Source organism: Scyliorhinus torazame, chromosome 24, assembly GCF_047496885.1.
Source record: "Scyliorhinus torazame isolate Kashiwa2021f chromosome 24, sScyTor2.1, whole genome shotgun sequence".
Lineage (NCBI taxonomy): Eukaryota > Metazoa > Chordata > Chondrichthyes > Carcharhiniformes > Scyliorhinidae > Scyliorhinus > Scyliorhinus torazame.
In genome coordinates, this window is record NC_092730.1 from 25084304 (window position 1) to 25101567 (window position 17264).

Consider the following 17264-nt stretch of genomic DNA (forward strand, 5'->3'; position numbering starts at 1 on the left):
TTAAATTTAGAGGACCCAATTATTCTTTTTCCCCAATTAAGGTGCAATTTAGCGTGGCTAATCCACCTACCCTGAACATCTTTGGGTTGTGGGGGTGAGACCCACGCAGACACGGGGAGAAGGTGCAAACTCCACACGGACAGTGACCCAGGGTCGATTCTCCTGGGCCGATTCAGCGATCGAGGAGGGACTTGCACCAGCCCCGTGTGTAACACAATCGATTCTTTTTTTTAAATAATATTTTTATTGAGGTATTTGAAAACTTTTATAACAATAACAAAAACAATGACATCCACATGGTAAAATAAACATTTCACCCCCCCCCCCAGCCCAATCTTCACACACCCCAACCATACAACAACAATCCGCCCCCCCCCCCCCCCCCCCCGGAATACTGCTGCCGACATTTTAATTTTCCCCGAGAAAGTCGCCGAACGGTTGCCACCATCCGGGTGAACCCCAACATTGACCCTCTTAAGGCGAACTTTATTTTCTCGAGGCTGAGGAACCCAGCCATGTCACTGACCCAAGTCTCCACGCTTGGGGGCTTCGAGTCCCCCCACATTAACAAGATCCGTCTCCGGCCTGCCAGGGAGGCAAAGGCCAGGACGTCGGCCTCTTTCACTCCCTGAATCCCCGGTTCCGACACTCCAAAGATCGCCACCTCCGGACTCGGAACCACCCGTGTTTTTAGCACCGTGGACATTGCCTTAGCAAAACCCTCTAAGCTTCGGGCATGCCCAGAACATGTGGACATGGTTTGCTGGGCTTCCCGCGCACCTCGCACACCTACCCTCTACCCCAAAAAACCTGCTCATCCTCGCCGCTGTCATGTGTGCCCGGTGGACTACCTTAAATTGTATCAGGCTGAGCCTGGCGCACGATGAGGAGGTATTAACCCTGCTTAGGGCATCCGCCCATAGACCGCCTCTATCTCTCCTCCTAGCTCGTCCTCCCACTTGCCCTTTTGCTCCTCCACCGGAGTTTCCTCCGCCTCCGAGAGCATCTGGTAAATCCCGCTAATGATATGCAAATTGTGTTTATTGTACATGTGTTCCGGAATGCATTGGCGCCAATTTTGGTGTCGGAACCGATTCCCCGCCGAATCGCGATTCCGCCGTTGGCCGGCCGAGTATCCCGCCCGGTAATGCCATTGAATGTCAAGAGGCAATGGTTAGATCCTCTCTTGTAGGAGATGGTCATTGCCGGGCACTCATATGTTACTTGCCACTTGTCAGCCCCAAGCCTGGACATTGACCAGGTCTTGCTGCTGTTGCATAGAGTCAAATAAGCTGCAGAAAGAGGAATAAAGAGAGAGAAAGATTGGATTAAAAGAGAGAGAGGGGGGGAGAAAGAGAGGAAAATTAGGAAAACAATGTTAAAACCTCCAAGAACAATTTACTCCCTACGGGAATGAGACTTCATAGCTTCCCATGTTCCCTCTCTGGGCCAGAGCCGAGTGAGCGCCATCGCACAAACTTCCGTTCAAAAGCTTCCTGACGCCCTTAAGTACCAGCCCTAACTTTTTGGGGTGAATTTCGCGGGTAAGTAAATTTGGAAACGCAGCAGCTCTGCGGGTCTCGCTGCTGGGAGTTGCCCCCCCCCCCCCCCGCCCCAAGGCAACAGATTCCTCGACCCGTGGGTTTTCTCTCCGTTGGTGGAGTGGAATTTCCACACTATTGAGGGCGGGCAGCGTTTCGCCCCCGCTCCCAATTTGGCGGGAGATTCTGGGCCATTACCGGCGGCGCGGCTTCTCCCCCTTGTGCCTAGTTCCCGTCACCACAGCGACGGCCTTTCACTTGAGCCCCACCCACCCGTCGTGTCAAACGGGGCACCTCACTGGAGTCGCCAATATGTTATTTATTTTTGTTCGTTCACGGGATGTGGCGTCGCTGGCTGCAGGCCCAGCTTTCGATTGCCATTCCTGACTCCCCGCCCACTCCCGAGAAGGAGGTGGCTGAACCGCCATCTTGGACCCGCTGCTGGTCCCTGTGGCGTAGGTAGGCCCGTGGCGCAGTTAGGGTGAGGGGCCTCAGCGTCCTGGGCTGGCGGGGGTGGGGGTGAGGGGGGGGGGGGGGGGTTGTCGACACCAACTCCACCACCAAGAGAGGCTAAAGGCAGACGATCCGGGCCATGACCGCGTTGCTGTTCACGGGAGCTCGCTTAGCGCCAACTGGCCCGCCACCCTCCACGATCGACTGCGCCCTCCGGAGCGCTTCGCTGGCGGCGCTGCAGGTCCTGCGACCAGAGAGCCTCGCGAGCCGGGATGCCCTTGGCTGGGAACACTCCAGCTGTGAGCAGTGCTCTGCGCACGGCAACGGAAGCAGGAACTGACTGGAAACGTATGAGGTTTGACTGAATAACGCACAGCGGGATAACTTTGGACACAAGACCCAGCAGAGTGACTACACTGATCCCGAAAGCGATCGATCAGCGGGAGGCAAATCCGGGAAGTTCATTATGACCGGATCATCTGATCCGTGATCAGGGGGGAGTGTTGCCATGGTTACCGGCAGAATCTAATACTTCCAGCAAGGACGTGAGGCAGACAGATCTTCAGATCCTGTCTGCGTCCTCTGCCTGCTCAGAAAAGAAAGGGTTGCGCTCTCTTTATTTTTATTATTTTTATTTTTTTTAAATCCCTCGGCCTTTCCTTTCGAAGGCCTGGCCCCCGATACGGTTCCTCTCTGCCGAGGGCCTCATCGTGTAGGGTACCGTGGATGTACCTCAGTCCCTGGGCCGCACCCTTGCACCGCCACCGGCCAACCCAGAGGGAAGGCCTGGGCGGAGGGACAAGGAGCAGGAGAAGGACCACTCGGCCCCTCGGTCCTGCTGCCCCACCGAACCAGGCTGACGGCCGCTGTGATTTTAAACCTCAACCTCGTGTTCCTGCTTACCCCCCCCCCCCCCCCCCCCCCCCCCCGCCCACCGCCACCACCTCCCCGATGGCCTTTCACCACCCCCCCCCTTTTGTAAATCAAGAATCCATCTGCCCCGGCCTTACAAAGATCCACACCCTCTGCTTCCACCGCATCGTGAGGCGAGGGCCCCAGAGACTCGCCATTCTCTGGGAGAAACAATTTCACCCCATCTATGTTTCAGATCATAGCGGCCTACAGCACAGGAAAGGCCCCTCGGCCCATCGCGTCTGCCCCGGTCACGAACAACCATTAACTATTCTAATCCCGTTTCCCAGCACGCGGCCCACAGCCTTGTCGGCCCCGACATCGCAAGCGCACATCTCAATACTTCTTCAATGTTCTGAGGGTCTCTGCCTCCACCCCCCGTTCAGGCAGCGAGTTCCAGACTCCCACCCCCCTCTGGGTGAAAAGGTTTTTCCTCACATCCCCTCCAAACCTCCTGCCCCTCACCTGAAATCTCTGCCCCCTGGTCATTGAGCCCTCCACCAAGGGGGAAACGTTTCCTCCTGTCTGCTCTATCTGTGCCCCTCACCATTTTATACACCTCAATCCCGTCCCCCCTCAGTCTCCTCTGCTCCAAGGAAAACAACCCCAGTCTATCCAATCTCTCTTCATAACTAACACTCTCCAGCCCAGGCAACATCCTGGTAAATCTCCTCTGCACCCTTTCCAGTGCGATCACATCCCTCCTATAATGTGGATTCCAGAACTGCCCACAATACTCTCGCTGTGGCCTAACCAACGTTTTATACAGTTCCAGCATAACCTCCCTGCTCTCAAACTCCACGCCTCGGCTAATAAAGGCAAGTGTACCATAGGCCTTCTTAACCACTGTGTCCACCTGCTCTGCTACCTGAAGGGACGGGTGTACATGCACAGCAAGGTCCCTCTGATCCTCGGTGCTTCCCAGGGTCCTGCCATTTGTCCTATATTCCCTCGCCTTGTTCGTCCTGCCCAAGTGCATCACCTCACACTGATCCGGATTGAACTGCATTTGCCACTGATCAGCCCACCTGACCAGCCCGGCTATATCCTCCTGTAATCGAAGGCCACATCCTCCTCACTATTTACCACCCCACCAAATTTCGTATCATCCACAAACTTACTGATCAACCCTCCCTACGTTCATATCTAAATCATTTATATAAACCACAAACAGCAAGGGCCCCGACACTGGGCCCAACGGGACCCCACTGGACACCGGTTTCCAGTCGGAAAAACACCCCTCGACCATCACCCTCTGCTTCCTGCCACTCGGCCAATTCTGGATCAAATTTGCCAAGTTTCCTTGGACCCATGGGCTCTGACCTTCGCCATCAGTCTCCCATGTGGGACCTTATCAAAAGCCTTGCTGAAGTCCGGGTAGACTACGTCAACTGCATTTCACTCCTCTACACACCCGGCCACCTCTTCAAAGAACTCAATCAAGTTGCTCAGACATGTCCTTCCCTTAACAAAACCATGCTGACTGTTCCTGATTAATCTCTGCCACGACAAATGCAGATTAATTCCATCTCTTAGAATTGCTTCCAATCGTTGCTTCCAATCGTTTTAAACGGGCCGCCTCCCCCCCCCCCCCCCGTTCTCGATTCTCCCACAAGAGGAAACATCCTGGGCGAAATTCTCCCCAAACGGCACAATGTCCGCCGACTGGCGCCCAAAACGGCTCTTATTGGTAGAGGGATTGAGTTTCGGAGCCATGAGGTCATGTTGCAGCTGTACAAAACTCTGGTGCGGCCGCATTTGGAGTATTGCGTGCAGTTCTGGTCACCGCATTGTAGGAAGGATGTGGAAGCATTGGAAAGGGTGCAGAGGAGATTTACCAGAATGTTGCCTGGTATGGAGGGAAGATCTTATGAGGAAAGGCTGAGGGACTTGAGGCTGTTTACGTTAGAGAGAAGAAAGTTAAGATGTGACTTAATTGAGGCATACAAGATGATCAGAGGATTGGATAGGGTGGACAGTGAGCCTTTTTCCTCGGATGGTAATGTTTCGCACGAGGGGACATAGCTTTAAATTGAGGGGAGATAGATACAAGACAGATGTCAGAGGTAGGTTCTTTACTCAGAGAGTAGTAAGGGCGTGGAATGCCCTGTCCGCAACAGTAGTGGACTCGCCAACACTAAGGGCATTCAAATGGTCATTGGATAGACATATGGACGATAAGGGAATAGTGTAGATGGGCTTTAGAGTGGTTTCACAGGTCGGCGCAACATCGAGGGCCGAAGGGCCTGTACTGCGCTGTAATGTTCTATGTTCTGCACTGCAGGAAATCAATGGATTAAAACTGGACACTGTCCAGTGTGGGTGTGATCAGAACTGGACACAGTGGCCAGTATCGGACTAACACATCAGCCAATTGCACAGCAGCTTCCCACACACAACTTCATGACCAGGGATAAACATTATCTCAGAACACCAGGGAGAACCCCTTCCACTTTACCAATAGTGGCTGTGGGATCTTTAACATCTAATTTAATGACACATTTGAAAGATTGCACATCTGACAGTGCGGCACTCCCTCAGTACTGACCCTCTGACAGAGCAGCACTCCCTCAGTACTGACCCTCTGACAGTGCGGCACTCCCTCAGTACTGACCCTCTGACAGTGCGGCACTCCCTCAGTACTGACCCTCTGACAGTGCAGCGCTCCCTCAGTACTGACCCTCTGACAGTGCAGCACTCCCTCAGTACTGACCCTCTGACAGTGCAGCACTCCCTCAGTACTGACCCTCTGACAGTGCAGCACTCCCTCAGTACTGACCCTCTGACAGTGCAGCACTCCCTCAGTACTGACCCTCTGACAGTGCAGCACTCCCTCAGTACTGACCCTCTGACAGTGCAGCACTCCCTCAGTACTGACCCTCTGACAGTGCAGCACTCCCTCAGTACTGACCCTCTGACAGTGCAGCACTCCCTCAGTACTGACCCTCTGACAGTGCGGCACTCCCTCAGTACTGACCCTCTGACAGTGCGGCACTCCCTCAGTACTGACTCTCTGATAGTGCGGCACTCCCTCAGTACTGACCCTCTGACAGTGCGGCACTCCCTCAGTACTGACTCTCTGATAGTGCGGCACTCCCTCAGTACTGACCCTCGGTCTGCGCTGGGAGTGTTAACGTGGGATCATGCCCACATCCCTGACAGGGGGCTCAAACACAAAACGTTGTGACTCAGAGTGAGAGAGAGAGAGAGAGGATTTGACTGACACAACACCCTTTTTTCCCAAGATGGCTGTGCTGTTTAATTTCGCGACAAAAACATTGGGACAGGGGGATGTCATTTTACTTTAATTTGAAGAACAACCATTTGTTATTGATGCCCGCTGTTCTGGATGTGGTGGAGTGTGCAGTACTTCATCTCCCTGACAAGGCCAGCTCCCCGGAGTCACGGAGCACCGTTCATTTAATCAAATACTAATATTGCCATGATTCTGACTGCTACTGCATTGTCTTTGGAGCCATTAATAAATGTAACAGATTATTTCAATCCTGGCGACTGCTAACCGGCATTCTTGCACAGCTTCACCCCGAGCATGTAAATTCAACAAAATTAAACTGGCCCGGGTTTTTTTTTTGGTGTGTCAAAATAATTCAGCGGTTCATCGAAGATGGGAGTAGTCCACGCAGCTCCGGCGACCGATATGGGGCCCTGCACGTCAGCGCAACGTGGCAGACCCACACAGCAAGCCGGCCCCAACAATATATCGATAGCGCGCGCCCGCCGATCGGTGGCCCCAGATCGCGAGCCCGGCCGTCCTGGGGCCCCCCCACCCCGGTGACGGATCCCCCCGCAGCCCGGGCCTGCAGCCGTCACTCCGAGCTCCCGTCAGGTGGAACCACGAGTGAACCACGTCAGCGGAAATCCGGCTGAGAATCGCCGCGGGGGCCTCGTCCAATGGCCCCCGACCAGCCCCCACGTCGACCGCGTGCGCGCGACCGGCGGCGATTCTCCGGTTCGCAGGAGGGCGTCGGACCCGCTCCCGTTCTCCGCCCCCGCGCTGAGCGCGATTTCGGCTCGTAGAATCCCGCCCCAGGGATACCCCTCCATGCGATGTGGCCATTGCTGTCTCAATTTCTAATCGCCCTTCCCGCCATGCCCCCACGAGAAGGTGTTGGTAAGCCACCGCTTGAACCCGCGTCAGTTTCTGTGGTGTCGTTCCGCCCGCTGTGCCGTCAGGAAGGGCGAGACTGGACTCTGACCCTCACGGCAGTGTAGGGACAAAGTACAGCTCAGGAACAGGCCCATCGGCCCTCCAAGCCTGTGCCGAATATGATGCCCCAACTAAAACTTCTGCCCGACTTGTTCCAAATTCATGTACCCACCCAGATGCCTCTTAACTGTTGCTAATGTGCCTGTTTCCACCACACCCTCTGGCAGCGCGTACCAGGCACCCACCACTCTCTGCGTGAAAAACCTATCCCGCACATCTCCCTTAAACTTTCCCCCTCTCAGCTTGAGGGGGGGGTGACACTGTTTAAATTAAGGGCCCTCCCATTTAAGACAAGGAGAATTATTTGCTCCTATAGAAGGCCGTTAGTCTGTGAGATACTCTTCCGCAGGGAGCATTGGGGGCTGTGGATCACTGAGTATATTCAGGGCTGTGTTGGAGGGGTTTTTGATGGGCGAGCGTGGGGGAAGTGGATGGATGGAACAAAGGGCGGAGCAGGCTCGAGGGGCCGAGAGGCCTACTCCTGCTTCCAATTCTTGAATTTCTTTGAGGCTTTATTAATAGAGCCAAAATCCGGGCAACACAGCAAGAACGCAGTTTTAATCAGATTGTCCAGTCCCACCACCTGTGAGTGTCAGAAATTAAAAATTCTATTGAGCCTTTCCTAATATTATTCACACGGATTGCTCAGCTTTTTATTCGTGAGGGAAATGTGTTTCAACATGCAATTTCTCTTTCTTTTCAAAAAAACATGTCCTCCAGCTGAGAATGGCAAGCTCAAATTGAAAAGCCTGCTCGGTAGGCCGCAAACGGTTGTGCTCAATGTTAAAAGACGTGTGGCCGGTTTTTCTGGGTGAAACTGTTCGGACTTTTTATTTCTCTGATTTGTTAAAATAATTCACCAGTTCATCGAACGGGTCACCTTCTGCCTAAATCAAACTGAAAACGCTCGCAGTGGGGCAAATGGGAGTAACTCCCCAGCGGAATAATCTTTTATGGGGTGTGGGTGGGGCTGTTTTCAAATGAATCGATTTTTAAACCAGGGTTAAAAGATGGCGGACATCGATTTGCTCTTGACAAAATTTGGGCCTAAAATTCCGTCCCCTGCCCGTTTTTTTGCGTGGCCTTCCATCTGTGTTGAGTTAAATGGTGGAGCCAGCTCGAAGGGCTGAATGGCCTACTCCCTGTTCCGGCACCTCATGGTCTTCTTTCTCCCTTTCTCTTGACTGCAGGTGATCCCCTGACCGGCCTCCGTGAAATTCTCCTGCGGGAAGGCCCGGAAGGCTTTGCCAAGGCCGTCCGGAACCACAAAGGCCTACTCCTGATGGACACCACCTTCCGAGATGCCCACCAGTCGCTGCTGGCTACCCGGGTCCGCACCCACGACCTGAAGAAAATCTCCCCCTTCGTGGCTCACAACTTCAGCCGGCTGTTCAGCATCGAGAACTGGGGCGGTAAGGCCACACACAGCGCCTCTGGGGGCGAAATGTTAGCGCCGGGTTTTGGGGGGATTTGGATGGAGAACGGATTTCCATGGTAACAAATAGGAGCAGGAGTAGGCCATCAGGCCCATCGAGCCGGCTCCACCATTCAATAAATTCAAAGCTGATTGGACTTTGGCAGGATTCCACTTACCTGCCTGCCGCCCCCCCCACCCCCATGACCCTCAGCCGCAACTTCACAACCCTGGCCATGGTTTTCCCATTTAAACCCCCCTCGGCTTCGGTGGGACCCATTCCTCGACCCCCCTGTCGATCAGACATCTCTGTAACTCAGCCGCGAATATATTCAATGACCCACTGCTCGCCGGGTGGGGGGGTTGGGAGGGGAAATCCAACCGACTGACCACCCTCTGGGAGAAGAAATTCCTCCTCATCTCCGTCTCCAATGAGAGACCGCCTTATTCTGAAACTGTGCCTCCCACCCTTCCAATTATAGACCCCACCCCCACGAGGGGATGGAATTATCCTCTCAGCCTCCACCCTGTCAAACCGCCCCCCCCCCCCCCCTCAGAATCTGACATGTTTAAATAAGATCCCCTCTCGTTCTTCTAAACTCCCAAAGGGTACGGGCCCCAGTCTGCCTCAACATTTCCCCATCAGACAAATCCCCTTCACCTCATGGATGAGGCGAGGCGAGACTTCGGGACCCAGGGCCCAATGGAAAAGTCTGTCCGGATAGGCAGTCTTTCTTTATATGTGCTCAAGGTGTTCAAACAGCCGATGCTCCCCACACCTGGATATGCGTGAGCGTTGACAGTACACTGAACACTCCATTAACACTGCGGGGGGGCTAGACAGAGGAGCAAGACATGAACCTTGCATCAATTTGGAGATTTTTGGGTGTGGAAGGTGGCACCGGAAAACTTAAAGGCCCAATTAGTTCACTTTCTACCATCTTGATAGTGTCAATATATTTGGTGCAGGAACTAAAACTGATCTTTTCCGTGACAAATTGAGGAGTTCCAGCGGCACTGATCTTACGCTGTAACCTGGCCGCCCACTCCATCGCTCTCCCTCGCAGCCACCTGAGTTTGGACCGGAGAGTTGGCACGCCCGGTGCCATATTTGGCCCCGTGATGCCTTTCCAATGGCAGCCGCCTTCACGAAGACGGCCAGGTCCCACCGCGGCGTGGCGACCCCCTGGGCCAGGGCGCGGTCAATTCCAGACCCCGCTTGACCCGCAGTCGCAACACCGTTGAAATGACCTTTTATTTTTCAAATACCCGAGGTTTCGTCTGCCCACTTATCACACTCACCAGGTTTGTAAATTTAAACACAATTAAGTTTTTATTATTAACAGTAACTATAATTACGTTGTCAACAAGTGCAACCAGTTAACTACTATCTAATCTCTAAACTTCCCCCTCTCTAAACCCATCCCCGCCCTCTAGGCACACACACAGACAAACAAACACAGAGGGGAAAGAGGTCGGGGGGGGGGGGTAAAATAATGATGAGATTTCGGGACCCAATGGAAAAGTCTGTCCGGATAGGAAGTCTTTCTTTACATGTGCTCAAGGTGCTCAAAAAGCCGATGCCCACACACCTGGATATGTGAGAGCGCCGACAGTACAATGATATCAGATGGACATTTCCCACTTAGTTTCTTTCTTTCTGATTGTAATAATTTGCACCGTAGACTCAGAAATAGCAGGCAGCCAACACTCAAGAGCCAGATAACGAAAACCGCTTATTGTCACAAGTAGGCTTCAATGAAGTTACTGTGAAAAGCCCCTAGTCGCCACATTTTGGCGCCTGTTCAGGGAGGCTGGTACGGGAATTGAACCGTGCTGCTGGCCTGCCTTGGTCTGCTTTAAAAGCCAGCGATTTAGCCCAGTGTGCTAAACCAGCCCCTCTTTTTAGAGTCTCGAGGCTTCACCCTTCAGACAGTAGGTAGCAGAGCAGAGAGAGTGAGCTGCCTCCACCTTGAGGGTCCAGTGCCTTCTGCCGGGTTCCCTCCGAAAAGCCCCACCTGGCAGGACCCAGTCGCTGTCTGTTGCCAGGCAGAATGCTGTCCCTGGCCTGTCCGTTGGCCACCAGCCAACCAATCGAAGAAAACCCCCTCCAATCTCTTGGGTGCCATAAAGTCTGGGCCCTTCTGCCCAAAATACAAAACTTCCCTACAACACAGTGTTCTGTCTTGTAAACATTTGAGTCCTCCCTTCTTCTGCTTATTGTTGTGGGCCAGGGTTTAGAGAACCCCAAAGTGTATCATGGAGTTCACCTGACCCACAACTTTTAATAGATTGTGGTATGGGGAGCACACGGCCCACTCTACAGGTGTGGGACAGCAGAAATGGAAAAGTATTTTTTAAAGCAAAACAATGTTTATTTTATGAACTCAAGTTAACCTTTTCAAAACATACAGTGAACATCTCCGCAACCATCAATTCAAATACAACCCCCAAAGAATACAACACTAAGTAACCTTTTAAGCTTTCTTTTTAACATCCATAAGACTTAAAAACAAAACCTTTAACAGAAGCACATCAGGTTAAAGTCACTACTGAGAACATTTATAATTCTGAATTCACCAAATGATCAAGAGATAGTTTTTTGATGGCAGAGATTACACCTGCTCTGTCTGGCTTCAGCTCCAACACTGAAGACAAAACTGAAACACACCCTGCAGCAAACAGCCTAAAACGAAAGTAAAAAGCTGACAGACAGCCCAGCTCCACCCACACTCTGACATCACTGCAGTAATATGAGCAGCCAAACATTTCTTAAAGCGACATTCTCATGACATCATCTTAAAGCTATGTCTCCATTTACGATCCACGGACCAAAAACGATAAGGGCAAAATAAAAGAAATAGGAGCGAAGGGAGTAAACAGGAAGAGCCCTTACGTCTGTAACATTGGGCAACTCCACCTGTACTTCAGCTCATCTGTTCCGGAAACCCTCATTCATGCGCTCCATTTGCACTAGAAGTAACTATTCCAGTGCGTCCCCAACCGACCACCCACGTTCTAGCCTCCGTATGCCTGTGTCATCCTGCGTCGGAATGCTAAACCAGGTCCCGTTCACCCATCACCCCTGACCCCGTTGACCTACGCCAGCTCCCGGATGAGCAATGCACTGCGCGGGATTTTCCGACTGTTCTCACCGGCAGGATCTTCTGCTCCCCAGCGGCGGAGCGTACGAACATTTCAAATCCCTCCATGGCGCACATAATTAACCAATAATTCTTGTAAAAATACCCAAAATGCTTTTTACCCAAAGATGGTGGCCCTTGGTTGTCCAATAATTACAGTCACCAGGTTTGTAAGTTTAAAGGGCGGCACGGTAGAGCAGTGGTCAGCACTGTTGCTTCACAGCACCAGGGTCTCAGGTTCGATTCCCCACTGGGTCACTGCCCGTGCGGAGTCAGCACATTCTCCCCCGTGTCTGCGTGGGTTTCCTCCGGGTGCTCCGGTTTCCCCCCACAGTCCAAAGACGTGCAGGTTAGGTGGATTGGCCATGCTAAATTGCCTTTAGTGTCCAAAAAGGTTAGGTGTGGTTACTGGGTTACGGGCATAGGATGGAGGCATGGGCTTAAGTGATCTTTCCAAGGGCCGGTGCAGACCCGATGGGCCGAATGGCCTCCTTCTGCACTGTAAATTCTATGATTCTATGAAACACAATTACTGTTTACTTATAACACGAACAAATATGAAATATGCAGTAAGCGCAGCTGCCTAACGGCTGCCTAATACCTGACTCCCCCTTAAATGTCCCACTGTTGCCATTTTTACCGACTGTAAATGTGGCAGTCAGTGAGGTTGCCCTGTTCCTTTGGATATCTACATTCTAATGCTCAGAGTCGCCAAGTATCGAATGATACCACCACAAGGTTCAACCGGCTATCAATCAAAGAGCCAAACACCAGTTAGTTAGTTCAAGGTCAAGGGTACTTTATTTACACACAATTAGTCATGCAACATAACAGAACGAGTTAACTACACCTATCGACTAAGACAACCTGTACTTAACTTCGGGCACCCGGCTTAGGTCAGAGGAACAGTGGCCGTTGTTCGATTCTGGATCTATCGAGTCTGGAGAAGTAACTGCTGCTCAGCTAGGCTCATCCGTCTGGTAGCGAGCGTTGAACTTGGACTTGCTTCTGGTGGTGCTGCGATTGGAGATGGTCGTGGCTGGGGCGCCAGGTCCAAAAGATCACGAACACGTGGCGGACTCTCTTATGCTTGGGGATTTTCGGGCTCTTTTGGGCGGTCCTTCAGTTTGGACCCCACTAATTGGGTGATCCCTGATCACGATGTTCGATTCGAACCAATAAATGGGCGGGTGCCTGGATGGCTGGGCGTGTCCCAAGCGGTCACTGACCCCGGTGCTTACACTTCCCTAAAACAGGGAGTGGCGCCGAAATGTCTGGGACGGTACCGGTCGCTCAAGTACCAGTCCTTTGTCTGGTGGAGATGGGCCATCAAATGCTAATCGGTCCATCAAATGCTAATCGACCCATCAAATGCTAATTGGTCAGGGTTTCGATACCGTCTGGATTCCTCACTTGCAGATATACATTTCGGGCTCTGAGCCTGCCTGAACCTCGCATTGTCCATTTTACCCGCTATGCTTTGCGAGCTTCTCTGTTCCTGGTTGTAAGTGGCCATCCCAGATGGCTACACCGCCCTCTCCCCCCCCACACACACAAGACAGACAAACACAGAGGAGCAGTGGATGTTGTCTATATGGACTTCAGTAAGGCCTTTGACAAGGACCCTCATGGTAGACTAGTACAAAAGGTGAAGTCACACGGGATCAGGGGTGAGCTGGCAAGGTGGGTACAGAACTGGCTAGGCCATAGAAGGCAGAGAGTAGCAATGGAAGGATGCTTTTCTAATTGGAGGGCTGTGACCAGTGGTGTTCCACAGGGATCAGTGCTGGGACCTTTACTCTTTGTAGTATATATAAATGATTTGGAGGAAAATGTAACTGGTCTGATTAGTAAGTTTGCAGACGACACAAAGGTTGGTGGAATTGCGGATAGCGATGAGGACTGTCAGAGGATACAGCAGGATTTAGATTGTTTGGAGACTTGGGCGGAGAGATGGCAGATGGAGTTTAATCCGGACAAATGTGAGGTAATGCATTTTGGAAGGTCTAATGCAGGTAGGGAATATACAGTGAATGGTAGAACCCTCAAGAGTATTGAAAGTCAGAGAGATCTAGGAGTACAGGTCCACAGGTCATTGAAAGGGGCAACACAGGTGGAGAAGGTAGTCAAGAAGGCATACGGCATGCTTGCCTTCATTGGCCGGGGCATTGAGTATAAGAATTGGCAAGTCATGTTGCAGCTGTATAGAATCTTAGTTAGGCCACACTTGGAGTATAGTGTTCAATTCTGGTCGCCACACTACCAGAAGGATGTGGAGGCTTTAGAGAGGGTGCAGAAGAGATTTACCAGAATGTTGCCTGGTATGGAGGGCATTAGCTATGAGGAGCGATTGAATAAACTCGGTTTGTTCTCACTGGAACGAAGGAGGTTGAGGGGAGACCTGATAGAGGTCTACAAAATTATGAGGGGCATAGACAGAGTGGATAGTCAGAGGCTTTTCCCCAGGGTAGAGGGGTCAATTACTAGGGGGCATAGGTTTAAGGTGAGAGGGGCAAGGTTTAGAGTAGATGTACGAGGCAAGTTTTTTACGCAGAGGGTAGTGGGTGCCTGGGACTCACTACCGGAGGAGGTAGTGGAAGCAGGGACGATAGTGACATTTAAGGGGCATCTTGACAAATACATGAATAGGATGGGAATAGAGGGATACGGACCCAGGAAGTGTAGAAGATTGTAGTTTAGTCGGGCAGCATGGTCGGCACGGGCTTGGAGGGCCGAAGGGCCTGTTCCTGTGCTGTACATTTCTTTGTTCTTTGTTCTTGTTCTTTGGGTGCAAAGGGGTGAAAATAAAAAGGATGAAGGTCAAAAGATACGAGTCTTTGTTTCGATGGTCGGTTCTTGAGCAGCTTTATCCACAGCACGCTTGCTGATTCAGGTCTCTGGTTTACAATTGGTTAGTTTACACCAGATGTCCTGGGGAAGGTTATCAGATTCACGGTTTTCATAGTGTTCATGGAATTCACAGTGCAGAAGGAAGCTATTCGGCCCATCGAGTCTGCACCAGCCCTTGTAAAGAGGACCCTCCTCAAGCCCATGCCTCCACCCTATGCCCGTAACCCAGTAACCCCACACTTACCCTTTTTTTGGGGGACACTAAGGGCAATTTTGGACACTAAGGGCAATTTAGCGCGGCCAATCCACCTAACCTGCACGTCTTTGGACTGTGGGAGGAAACCGGAGCACCCGGAGGAAACCCACGCACACACGGGGGAGAAGGTGCAGACTCCGCACAGACAGTGACCCAAGCCGGAATCGAACCTGGGACCCTGGAGCTGTGAAGCAACTGCGCTAACCGCTGTGCCACCCTGCCGCCCTTTCCTTCACGGCCTGTAATGTTTCCCCTGTACACAGATTCATCCAGGCTTCCTGCGTGCTCAGAAACACAGTCTTTCTGGAGAACAAGGGAGTGGGAAGAGAGTGGGGCTTCTCACTCTCAGTTGCCAAAAACAAAATTGAGCGTTCCTCAGGTCTCTGAACCATTTCAGTGGGATCGGAGCCAATCACCACCCGTTACCAGGCAGAGCACAGCCCTTTGGGCCAATTCATTGCTCACCAATCAAACCGAGTCATCGCCGATCTCTCCTGCTGCGGCAATCCTCTGCTTGAATTATAGGCACAGGCCATTCGCAGGTTGAGTTGCCTTAAAGACACAAGCCCATTAATCATCCATGGATCAGAAATGTAACAGCAAAAATAAAAGATTGTGAAAATAAGGGAATAAGCAGGGAACAAACTTTGGTTTGTTACATCCTGAAAACATTGTTTTATATGAGTATAATGTAAATTTTTTTAACAATAAAAATAATCAAGATTTTGTATATAATGGGCGGGATTGTGCGACCCCCCCCCCCCCCCCCCCCCCCCCCGCCGGCAGCGCACCCCCCCCCCCCTTCCGGCGATTCTCCGGCCCGCGATGGGTCGAGCGGCCGCCCGTTTTAGGCCGGTCCCGTCGGCGTAAATTAGACCAGGTACTTACCGGCGGGACCTGGCTCTGCGGGCGGCCTCCGGGGTCCCCGGGGGGGGGGCGGGGGGGACCTGGCCCCAGGGGGTACCCCCAACGGTGGCCTGCCCCGCAATCGGGGCCCGCCGATCCGCGGGCGGGCCTGTGCCGTGGGGGCACTCTTTCCCACCGCATCGGCTGCCGTGGACCTCCGCCATGGCCGGTGCGGAGACGAACCGTCCTTCGCAGGCGCTTGGATGACGCCAGCCCCGCCGGCACCGGCCTAGCCCCAGAAGGTGCGGAGGAATCCGCCACTCCTCGGTGCTGGGACCGCCCGCCCCGCCGGGTAGGGCAGAATCCTGCCCAATATCTTTTTAAAATGCTGTCTGTGGGAATCCTTCAACTCGATTGGACACTTGAGAGGAAGAGTGAGAGAGGAAGAGTGAGCGAGGAAGAGAGAGAGAGAGGGATGGAGAGAGCGAGAAAGAGGAAGAGTGAGAGTGAGCAAGGAAGAGAGAGAGAGAGAAAGAGCGAAAGAGAGAGGGAGAGAGAGGACGAATGAGAGAAAGTGGAAGACGGAGAGAGTGGAAGAATGAGAAGAAGAGGGAGAGAGAGGAAGAGTGAGGGAGAGGAAGAGTGAGGGAGCGAGGAAGAGAGAGCGAAAGGTAGAGGAAGAGTGAGGGAAGAGGAAGAACAAGACGAAGAGGGAGAGAGAGGAAGAAAGAGAGCAAGAAGAGTGAAAGGGAGAGAGAGAAAGAGTGAGGGAAAGGGTGAGGAAGAGTGAGTGGGAGAGAGAGGGAAAGAGTGAGAGGGAGAGAGAGGGAAAGAGTGAGATGGAGAGAGGAAGAGTTGGGAGGCAGAGCGAGAAGAAGAGAGAGGGAGAGAGCGAGGAAGGATGAGTGGCAGAGAGAGAAGGGTAGAGGGAGAGAGAGTGAGGGGGAGAGCGGAGGATAGAGGGAGGGTGGGAGAGAGAGCGAGGGGAGTGTTACCCACCTATCCCAGCTGCCGTTTCCCTCCTCCCGCTCTGAGGGGAGGGTGGGAGTGGGACGACAGTGAGGGCTGACGGAGTATCGTCCCCGAAGGTTCTGTGTCTCTCACAGCTTCACATCAAATAGCGGGAAGGAGCTGTGTGTGTGCGGGCAGGCGGGGCGGGGTTGCTTAGATTTCCCCTCGCGTCGCGAATACGGGAGGTGTGCTGTTAAATTATTCATTTGCACCGACGTTACCAGGTTTAATTTTTGTAAATTACACAGCGCTATGTTTAAAGGTTAGCAAATGTAAATGTAGCTTTGATCATTTTGTGTACAGCGTGTGATCATTTTGCTACACACTTGGTGTCGCTCACACGAGCTTTGACAAAGGTCTCATCTCCCACGAATGGAGAGTGCTTCAGTCCCGCACCTGCGACGCTGAATGCAGAGCGGAGCAGAGATATTGGGCTGGGTTCTCTGCTGCCCCACAGCGACATCGTGTCCGGCGCCGGGGCGGAGAATCCATTTCCACGCGCGGAACCGGGAACCGGCGCCGGTTCCTCGATTCTCCGGCCTCCGAAAGGCGGCGCACCCGGGAGTACGCCCCGCCCCTCTATTCTCCGCCCCTGACCGGCTCAACTCCC

At 52.7% G+C, this 17264-nt stretch overlaps 1 protein-coding gene across 1 annotated transcript in view; it reads left to right on the forward strand.

Moving 5' to 3' along the window:
- The window catches only part of LOC140400218 (pyruvate carboxylase, mitochondrial-like), a 606247-nt gene that overhangs the window by 228377 nt on the left and 360606 nt on the right, over positions 1-17264 (forward strand). The window contains exon 4 of the mRNA XM_072489687.1: positions 8325-8546. Coding sequence (XP_072345788.1) covers positions 8325-8546 — 222 coding nt within the window. The remainder of the gene's footprint in view (positions 1-8324; positions 8547-17264) is intronic.